The 10,247-nt window shown below is 57.2% G+C and overlaps 2 protein-coding genes across 2 annotated transcripts in view; both read left to right on the top strand.

Annotated features, from left to right (window-relative positions):
- Positions 1-8,601, top strand: part of LOC102257899 (striated muscle-specific serine/threonine-protein kinase-like) — a 41,616-nt gene extending 33,015 nt beyond the window's left edge. Inside the window, exons 29-40 of the mRNA XM_014531006.1 lie at positions 3-150; positions 476-607; positions 3,228-3,344; positions 3,487-3,654; positions 3,773-3,895; positions 4,069-4,236; positions 4,379-4,994; positions 5,456-5,695; positions 5,778-6,001; positions 6,814-6,889; positions 7,070-7,219; positions 7,551-8,601. Coding sequence (XP_014386492.1) covers positions 3-150; positions 476-607; positions 3,228-3,344; positions 3,487-3,654; positions 3,773-3,895; positions 4,069-4,236; positions 4,379-4,994; positions 5,456-5,695; positions 5,778-6,001; positions 6,814-6,889; positions 7,070-7,219; positions 7,551-7,743 — 2,355 coding nt within the window. The 3' untranslated portion in view covers positions 7,744-8,601. The remainder of the gene's footprint in view (positions 1-2; positions 151-475; positions 608-3,227; positions 3,345-3,486; positions 3,655-3,772; positions 3,896-4,068; positions 4,237-4,378; positions 4,995-5,455; positions 5,696-5,777; positions 6,002-6,813; positions 6,890-7,069; positions 7,220-7,550) is intronic.
- Positions 8,602-8,692: 91 nt separating this feature from the next.
- LOC102239282 (CAVP-target protein) overlaps positions 8,693-10,247 on the top strand; it is a 4,287-nt gene continuing 2,732 nt past the window's right edge. The window contains exon 1 of the mRNA XM_005883474.2: positions 8,693-9,281. Within this exon, the coding sequence (XP_005883536.1) occupies positions 9,279-9,281 (3 nt within the window). The 5' untranslated portion in view covers positions 8,693-9,278. The remainder of the gene's footprint in view (positions 9,282-10,247) is intronic.

Genomic DNA, 10,247 nt, shown 5'->3' on the forward strand with positions numbered 1-10,247 from the left:
TGTTTGGACGGCTACGCAGGGCCACTTCCGAAGGCGAGAGTCTGCGGCGCCTCGGTCTCCCACACAACCAGCTGGCCGCCCAGGCCGGCGCCACCACACCTTCCGAGGAGTCCCTGGGCTCCGAGGCCAGCGCCACGTCGGGCGGCTCAGGTGAGGAGGGGCAGGGTGCAGGGAGAATGGGTGGACTAGTGTGGGTGGGTTGGGGGTGTGGGGCCTGGATGACAGGTGCAGAGTTCAGAAGAGGGTGGCGCTCGCTGGACGAGAGGCTCTGGGAGGAGGAGAGGGCGGGGACACCCACCAGAAAGAGGCCGAGGAGGCGCTGGAGGCCGCGGAGGATTGAATTGGCATGGCTGGAGCACAGGAGGTGAGGGGCAGAGGCTGGTGAGGGAGAAGGCCAGGCGGGGCTGAGGGCTGCAGCGGGTGGGAGCTGCCTGGCCCTGGCTGGGCAGGTACTAAGGCGCCTGGGTCTTCACAGCCCCTGGGGAAAGCCGGAGCCGGCTGCGCTGGGGCCTCTCTCGGCTGAGGAAAGACAAGGGCTCGTCACAGCCAAACCTCTCTGCCAGCGTCCAGGAGGATTTGGGTCACCAGTATGTGCCCAGTGAATCAGGTAGGAGGTGCCTGCTGGGTAAGTAGCTGGGTGGGAGACGGGCCACTCTGAGGAGCCCCAGCAGTGATGCAAGGGACCTGGGATTAGGAAAACAATAATAATAGCAGCATTGTCATTAATTAGCAATGCCCAGTGTCCTATGAAGCACTTTACAAGGGCTGCCTCACTCAACCCTCCCGCACTGTTGAACTATTTATTATTTGTATCATGTCCATATGGCTCAGGTGAGGAAACAGGCTCAGCCATGCTAAGTAGCTGGTGGAAGGCACAGAGCTGGTAGTAAGCACAGCAGCCAGAGTTGGAGTGTATGCCCCTGTGCACCAGACCCCAGAAGCGGCTTCAGGACACCATAGCTTTTCTTTGGCTAGCCTCCTCCCTCATGGGAGAGGGTCCCCGTAACTCCGTGTAGTTCTGAAGGTCAGGGGAAGACTCCCTTGCTCCTACAGCCCCCATACCGATGTGTGTATGCAAAGACACTATTTCTCTCCCAGTCTAGAGGCCCACAATCTGGACTGTGCCCCCAATTCTGCATTTCTCTGTAGCCTGAACACCCGACTGCCCCTCCCTGCCCCCTGCCCTGCCCCTGCAGGGTCTCCAGCATTTTCAGCACCTTCAGGGCTCTTTGCTGGAATGAGGGGAACATGGGATTTGCCCTGGTCTGTTTCTCTGCCTGGTGTCCTGCAAGGAGGCAGGTATTTCCCACCTGGGGTCACCCCGTCCCTCACCTAAAAAAGGGGCATTACTCAAGGACTATACACAAAGGCTTAGGAGGCCAGGTTTCCCGGCTGGCATGCAGAAAGGAGCAGGCCCACCAGGGCAGGCTGCGTGCAGGATCTTCAGCAGTCACCAGTCTGTTCTTCCCCAGTTTCCGATAAAACTCCTCCAAACTGGTCCAGCTGTGCCTCCAGTAGGCTTGAGGTGACTATGTCTGGCCTTGGCCAGGGGAGCTGGGGCACCTTCTCCTCGAGGCAGTGGGCATTGGGGCGCTGTAGTGCAGGAAGAGGGAGGGAGGCCAGCTGGTGGGGGCAGGGCTGGAGAAGGAGAAGGACTGAGACACAGAGAGAGAAGCCAACACAGAGGCCTGGGGACAGCTGATCCCTTCCCACCAGGGGCCTCCCTCCCAGGTCCATTTTGCTTGTGCAGCTGATTTCCTGCTGAGGCAGTGTCCCCTTACCTCATCCTCCCCCCTCCCTGCAGACTAAGGCTGCCCATGTCCACTTGACCAGCTAGGGCTAGCCTCTGGGGGGTGGAGGTAGAACTGGCAGAGCTGGGCCAGGATCACCTTTCACCTTGCCTCCTGGCCTCCCTCTCTCGCCCCTACCCAGTACCCTCCCTTTGTCTGATGAAACCGTATTCACTTTGTTATTGGAGCCTCAGTGTGGGACCCCTCCTTAGGGAAGTGGGTACAGTGGGAAGGGCAGGCATGCTGCTATTCGGACCATCCAGTCCTGCTGAGCATTCCTCTCCTGCCCAGCTCACCCCACCCCCACTCCCTCCTGGTTCTTTAGACAGGCAGCTGGGGGTCCCTGGGGCATCCATCCCTCAGCCTTCTCTGCCCACGTGAGAAAAATCCACCCACCCACCCCCACCCCCGGTGGCCAGGACCAGATTGGAATATTTCTAAAGACATATGCCAGGGAGCAGGAATGCAAGTGCTCACGGCACTAAGGAGCCACAGGCGACTGCACTGAGCAGAGACCTTGGCCCATCTGCACCCAGGCCATGACCGGTTCACCAGCCAGCTGTGAAGCCAGCTTTGCCGAAACAGCCTTCCTCTGAGGGTCTGTGCCTGGCTCGCTACTGAGCATATTCATGAGCTAATAATCATAACAATAACAAGAGCTAACGCTTATGAGCACTTATGGTTATATCTTAGACACGTGCTAAGCACTGTATATGCTCCTTGTAATTCTCACAACAACCCCATGAGCTTGGTGTTTTTTTCTTTTCCTCAATTTACACAAGACATGGTCCAAGGTCATGCAGATACCGTCTCTTGCCCCTTCAAAGGCTCTCACCACTCGGCTGACCTGAAGGAGTATTAGAAGTCTAGAACTGAATCCCTGGACCCCAGGGGCAATGAGGGGTGGGGAGGCTGACACACTTTCTGGCGCTGCCCCCTGTTTTGCCATGACTTCAGAGCTTTTGAGACTGCATTTTTGGATTGAATATTGTGTTCAACCCCAGGATTCTCAGCTCAGGTGACCAGCTCCTCTCACTTCCCTGTGGTGCCCCAGAGGGAGTGAGTATTGCCAGCTTAACCATTACGGTTTTTCAATATTTACTTGTTTTTATTTTATTTAACAAGTGTGTATAGAGCACTTGACGCAGTGCCAGGCGCTGCTCTGAGTGATTTGCAAACATATGAATGAGGTCACTACCATGCATCTTCAATAGTCAGCGAAAGGAAAAGATAGCTCTACACACAGCGAGTGCCTGGAGAGAGTGCTGCTCACCCCAAAGAAAATTCTCGAAAGTGTGGCCTGGGGTGGCACTGTTCGCATCTGACTGGGAAGAGAGAAGCTTTTACTCTGCTCTCCACCTCTCACATGTATCCTCCCCTCCCTCAGCAGTGTGAGCTGAGGTCCTTGCAACCCATGGCCATCTGCTCTCCCTGCAGACTTCCCCCCAGTCTTCCACATCAAACTCAAGGACCAGGTGCTGCTGGAGGGAGAGGCAGCTACCCTGCTCTGCCTGCCAGCAGCCTGCCCTGCACCCCGCATCTCCTGGAAGAAAGGTGAGATCACTTCTCCCCAGAGGGGGGCATGTCATGTGATCCCAGTGCCCTGCGAGGCTTGGGGGAGTGGCGGGCGAGGGGTCTCGGAGGACCATATGTGCTGCCCCACTCAGCAGCCCCTCCTGCTCCTCTCTGTCCGCAGACAAGCAGTCCCTGCGGTCAGAGCCCTCAGTGGTCATCGTGTCGTGCAAAGATGGACGGCAGCTGCTGAGCATCCCCCGGGCGGGCAAGCGGCACGCGGGGCTCTATGAGTGCTCAGCCACCAATGTCCTGGGCAGTGTCACCAGCTCCTGTACCGTGGCTGTGGCCCGTGAGCCTGGGGCAGGGACTGGGGGGGCGGGCGGCTGTGATGGAGGGTGTTGGGGCAGGGCTAGATGGGCTCTAAGCTGGAGCATAGGGGCTCACTGAGGCTCCCTTTCTCTTGCCAGGTGTCCCAGGGAAGCTAGCCCCTCCCGAGGTACCCCAGACCTACCAAGACACGGCGCTGGTGCTCTGGAAGCCAGGAGACAGCCGGGCACCCTGCACGTACACGCTGGAGCGGCGGGTGGACGGTGAGGGACTGCACAGGCTGGCTGGGGGAAGGGGTGGCAGGTGGAAGGCGAAGAAGCCAGGGGGGCAAGTGTCCTCCCCGGGCAGAGTTCCGCTCCCTAGACTCCTTACAGATAGCACTGAGAGCTTGGGCCACTCCTCTGTGACCTCAGCCCTCCTCCGATGGTGCCCGCAGGGGAGTCTTCCTGGCACCCAGTGAGCTCAGGCATCCTCGACTGTTACTACAATGTGACCCACCTACCAATCGGCGTGACTGTGAGGTTCCGTGTGGCCTGTGCCAACCGTGCAGGACAAGGGCCTTTCAGCAACCCTTCTGAGAAGGTCCTCGTCAGGGGCACGCAAGGTCAGTGTGATGGGGCGGGGTGTGGAGGAGGGTAGCCAGAAAAAAGAAGGGGACCCTAAGCCCAGGATCTACCCCCTTCTCAGAGCACCACAGTTTTGCTGCTAGGGGCACCGTGGTGATGATTTTCCTTGTCTTCCCTCAGATTCCTCAGCTCTGCTACCTGCTGCTCACCGAGACACCCTTGTTACCTCAGGGCCAGCCAGGGCCCCGCCTCCGGACTCTCCTACCTCACTGGCCCCATCCCCGACCACTGCTGCAGCTCCTGGTCCCCCAGGCCCCCAGTCAGCTGCTCTCAGCCCTTCATCTCCCCCAACACCCCCCAGCCAGGCCTTGTCCTCACTCAAGGCTGTGGGTCCACCACCCCAAACCCCCCCACGAAAGCACAGAGGCCTGCAGGCTGCCCGGCAAGCAGAGCCCTCCCCACCCAGTGCCCAGGTCACCCCAAGTAAACCCAGGTCTTCCGTCCCTAACACTGGGACCCCGACCCCAGCCTCCACTCCTCAAGGGGTTAAACCAGCGTCTTCCTCTACTCCCCTGTATATGGTGACGTCCTTTGTGTCTGCACCACCAGCCCCTGAGCCCCCAGCCCCCGAGCCCCCTCCTGAGTCCACCAAAGTAACTGTTCAGACCCTCAGTTCAGCCAAGGAGATGACCAGCTCCCCTGGCGGCAGTCCCCGCAGCTCTCCGGGGCCGGAGGGCACCTCTCTTCGACAGGGCCCCCCTCAGAAACCCTACACCTTCCTGGAGGAGAAGGCCAGGCAAGCAGAGAGGGGAAGGGATGGAGGACAGAGGGGGGAGTGGGTGGAGCGTAGGGGACACAGGAATTCAGAGAAAAAACTGGACTGCCCACCCAGCATGGGGAAGGTACTGAGATCTGGGTCATCAGCACTATTGAGTTCAAATTTTCTCTGGGCCACACACTGTACTAAGCTCTGTAGCCATATGATCACATTTAATCTTCATCACTTGGAGAGGAAGCCACTGCATTATTATCATCACCCTTTTCACAGATGGGAATACTGAGCTTAGAGAGGTTATGGGATTTGCCTAAGGTACAGAGTCACTGAAGGGCAGAACTGGGACTTGAACCCAGATTTCTAAGATTAAACCCCAGAGCCCACACTTGGGTCCCTGCTCGCCAAACCCCAGTCCCCTTAGCCTTCACAATGGTGGTGTCCCCCTCTTTCCTCTAAGCCTGTGGTGTCCCCTTAACACATAGGGGGCGCTTTGGTGTAGTGCGTGCATGCCGGGAGAATGCCACCGGGCGGACGTTTGTGGCCAAGATCGTGCCCTATGCAGCTGAGGGCAAGCGGCGAGTCCTGCAGGAGTATGAAGTGTTGCGAACGCTGCACCACGAGCGGCTCATGTCCCTGCATGAGGCCTACATCACCCCACGTTACCTTGTGCTCATCGCTGAGAGCTGTGGCAACCGGGAGCTCCTCTGTGGGCTCAGTGACAGGTAGCTGGGCATTCTGGGGGAGCAGGGAATGAGAGCAGAGGAAGCTGGGCTGAGATATCACCTGTCTTCCCTGGACCTCCAGGTTCCGATATTCAGAGGATGATGTGGCCACCTATGTGGTGCAGCTGCTACAAGGCCTGGACTACCTCCACGGCCGTCACGTGCTGCACCTGGACATCAAGCCAGACAACCTGCTGCTGGCCTCTGACAACGCCCTCAAGATCGTGGACTTCGGCAGTGCCCAGCCCTACAACCCCCAGGCCCTGCGGCCCCTTGGCCACCGCACGGGCACACTGGAGTTCATGGGTGAGGGCACCACGCCAGCCAGGGTAGGGGGTTGGGGTACTGCCAATGGGACAGCAGCCATAGCTTCCCCCACTTCACCCACATATATGCCATTTATTGGGTGCTTACTGTATGCAAGAAGTCCTTTCTATGTTTGTTTGTTTTTCCCCCAGTTTATCTTCACAATAGCCCTGGAGATTGGCATAACATTACTTCCATTTTACAGATGAGGAAACAGAGGCAGAGTGAGGTTATTTGTCCCATAGAAGACAGTTTTCAAAGGTGGAGCCAGGATTTGATAAAGCTGGAAAGATAGGAGAACCAATATTAATTTATATAAGTAAGGAAAACCAGCTACCACTTAGCTACCTGCTAAATACTTTATGTTCATTATCTGTATCCTTTAGATTTATTCTGAAAGCCACACTTTACAAATGAGGAAATTGGAGCGCCAGACGGGTTTAATACATTGCCCAGGGTCCTATAGCTAGAAGGGGCAGGCCTGGGATTGTAGCCAGCCAGGCCGATTTCAAAGGCTCTTCATCTTTGAGCTGGCCACATTCACTGTGAATGGGCACTCCACCTTGGAGCTTACCCGAGGGAGCCAGTGACCCTGGTTCTCAGCAACTCTGCGGTTCTGGTGACCCCACCATTCAGAGCCTGGGCTGATTCCTCAGGTGCCCACAGCTCCCCTGGAGGCCACCCCCACTTCCACCCTGCCTGCTGCTCTGGTCAGACCCACCTCAGGGTGGTGGCCTCAGGGGCCTCCCCAGCCTTTTCCTGCTTCCCTGCCACCAGGAAACTGGTTCAACTTGGCCTCTGTCTCCTGTCAGCTCCTGAGATGGTGAAGGGAGACCCCATCGGCTCCGCCACAGACATCTGGGGTGCGGGGGTGCTCACTTACATCATGTGAGTGCCCCGGACCCACCTTCTGCCCACGGTCTTCCCCCTCCCCAGCACGTGTGTACCCAGGTGCCAGTAGCCCTGTCCCTGAGTGCTATGCCCCTGAGGACCCCCATACTAATGTCTCCCTGGACCTGTGAGTTGACCCTCTGTTCACATGTCTCAACTGAACTGTCTCCACCACAGGCTCAGTGGACACTCTCCGTTCTATGAGCCAGACCCCCAGGAAACAGAGGCTCGTATTGTGGGGGGCCGCTTTGATGCCTTCCAGTTGTACCCCAACACCTCCCAAAGCGCCACCCTCTTCTTGCGAAAGGTCCTCTCAGTACACCCCTGGTGAGTGGGCCCTACACCTGCCAACCCCCCAGTATTACCTTCTTGGCCTCGGACTGCCCTGGTCTAGCCCATGCCCTGGTCTAACGCCTCCCCTGCCCTAATAATACACTGTTGCTACTACTACTACTAAGTGGTTGTCCTACCCACCATTTAAGACCTATGACACAAGCAGAATCACTGTCCCCATTCCAGAGACTGGGAAACTGAGAGTTGCCCAGAGTCACTCACTAGGGGTAAATCCAGGCGTGGGACTCAGATATATGGGAGGACAGAGCCCAGCTCTGCTCTAGGCTGTCCCTCCAGGCTCACCATTCCTGGCTGGGCCTGGCAGGAGCCGGCCCTCTCTGCAGGACTGCCTGGCCCACCCGTGGCTGCAGGACGCTTACCTGATGAAGCTGCGCCGCCAGACGCTCACCTTCACCACCAACCGGCTCAAGGAGTTCCTGGGTGAGCAGCGGCGTCGCAGGGCCGAGGCCGCCACCCGTCACAAGGTGCTGCTCCGCTCCTACCCAGGCAGCTCCTAGTGGCTCGGACCACAGCCTGGCCCCGGGATTCCACTCGGGGCTCCCGCTGATGCTGCGGGACATTCCAGGGCCCACGCTGAACTGGGTGGATTCAGGGCTTCGGACACCACCAGCAGAAAAATCCAGCCGGGCTGTTACCTCATGGACCTGCGGGGACAGAGGCCCCGGTTTCGGGGGCTTCGGCCAATGCCACCAGGCCAGAGCCAGAGCTGGAGACTCATTGGCCAGGCTGGGTGGAGTTGGAAGCAGGAAGAAGGGCAAGAACAGAATGGGGAAGTGAGAGGAAGGGGTGGGAGACTCTAGGAAGGTTCTGGGAATGGGGGACAGTGTATCCAGGGGAAAGTAACCCAGGAGGGTGTGAGTGGCTAGAGAGGTGGAAAAGGAAGGAACCCAGGGTGTCAAGGCCATGGGCTGGGAGTGCCAGTGAAGCAGGGACAGGACATCGGACAGTGACAGGGTGCCAGAGGCAGCGTGTGAGAGAGGGCAGCAAGATAGGGGAGGGAGAGGAGAGAGGACTCAGGTGGGGATGGGATGGGCCAGCTGCCAGCATCCCATTGAAGAATTGTGGAGGGCTGGAGGCAGGAGGCAGTGGTCACTCAACCCAGTGCTCTCCTGTTGCTTCAGTGAGTGCAGCTCTGGGCTCTGTGTTGGCCCAAGGATGTCCCCATGGCCCTCCATGGCCTTTGCCCTTCTTCCCATTCATATTTATTTATTTATTGACTTTTATGAAGTTTTCCTTCCACCCAATCCTAATTGCTCATGTTGTCCTGACCATCCCCCTCCACCCAAGCCATCCAGCTGTCTGTGCAGCTGTCTGTCTGTCTGTCACAAGGGAAATAAAAATAGCAAGCAGCAGGACCTATGTGTGATCTATGGGGAGAGATGGCTGGGGAGCAAGGTGCTGTGACAGGAGTATTCCAGCCTCCCCTGGGCCAGTGAGAGCCCAGGTGTACCAGCCAGCACCTTCAGATGTCCTCCTCCCTCCCTGGCCCTCCTGGCCCCTTACCTCTCCCTTATTCCTGAGGGAAGAGAGACTTCAGTCTGCTTTTCCCTCTGATGTTTCTGGAATCCTGGCGGGACCCTGAATCCCCACCACAACCCTCTAACCACACTCTGGTGGTCCCCACCCTTTCTCACATGTTCCATCATCACACCTTGGAAGATGCCAGGCTCTGAAATGGACCGGCCCACACCCCAATCCTGGCTCAGCCTTCTTTCTGCAATGCTTCCCAGCTCTGGTCCTGGTGCCCCAAGCAGAGGGGGTTTATCATGATGCGAGCAGGTGGTGTGAAGAGCTGCACAGGAGCCCAGGACAGGCCCACCCCCCATGCTCTCAGTGTCAGACCACCAATCAGGCACCAGCTGTCCAGAGCAGCTGAGTTCTCTGGGCAGTGTGTCTGCTGTGACGATGCTACAGACGGGCATTTTTCCTAGACCCCAGGGACACCCAGACTGGACCTTCTGATCCCCATGGCAAGCTGCTGTGAAGTCTGCTGGGGGTGAAGGCACCTCGACTCTGGCTGCAGTGCCACAGAATGGTTAGTGGGTTCTAGAACTGAGGTGGGGAGAGAAGGGAGCCAGTTCTCCTTGGGTCCAAAGGGACTGTCCTCCCCCCTTCACCCCTTGAAAACCCTGTTCTTGACAAAGTGACAAGAATAAAGTTGCCACCATGAGCAGAGAGCTGGCGCTGGTGTGTTGCTGATCTAGGTTGAGGGCCCCTTGGCTGGAGCCCAAACAATGTCATCCCAGCCCAGCCTCTCTGGCTTCTCAGGACCTGAGGGAAAAGGCAATACCTATCATCATAAAAACAGCAGTTAAAGCAGCTGGAAGGGACCAGAGAGACATCTTTTAGCTCACCTGTCATTTTAGCGATGAAGATATACAGTTTGCCTGTGAGAATCTGTAATCCCCTACTCACTGCAAGTGTTTTCATATAAAAATGAGGTGCCTGAACTCATATCTTGATAAATGGTAAAATTCCTCTCCCGTCCCCCTTCTGATCTTGAACTCCCTTCGCATCTCCATTGGAAATGGCATATGAACTGCTTGTTCCAAACCCGGAGGAGCAAAGGTAATTTATATCAGCAGAGCTGTGTCAAAATTGCTCTGATCAAAAGGTGACAGTGCTCCATACCCGGGTGGGCAGTTGCCGTAAATGGAAGCAATGCTCTGCCTGGCAGGCTGGACACCAGGCATGTCCCATCACCTCTGGTGCCCCTATACATCAGCTTTGCCCCATAATGGGCCTGGGCCCACCCAAAGTTGCCGAGTCAGTATTAGTGCCAATCTCCAGGGACAGTGCAGCCCATACCGTATCACATGGAGGAAAGGGATGCTGCTCTTAAACATCTTTACGGTCCTCTCTAGGTTTATCTCAGTTTACCGCCAGGGGGCACAGCGCGGAAATGACAACCCTAGACTCTGGGGTGGGGGTGGGGGTAAGGCGCTTTCGGATTGGTCCGGACAGCCACGTGGCCCTCTCATAATTGGCTGGATGGACAGAT

The sequence above is a fragment of the Myotis brandtii genome, unplaced genomic scaffold, assembly GCF_000412655.1.
Source record: "Myotis brandtii unplaced genomic scaffold, ASM41265v1 scaffold79, whole genome shotgun sequence".
NCBI classification, from domain to species: domain Eukaryota; kingdom Metazoa; phylum Chordata; class Mammalia; order Chiroptera; family Vespertilionidae; genus Myotis; species Myotis brandtii.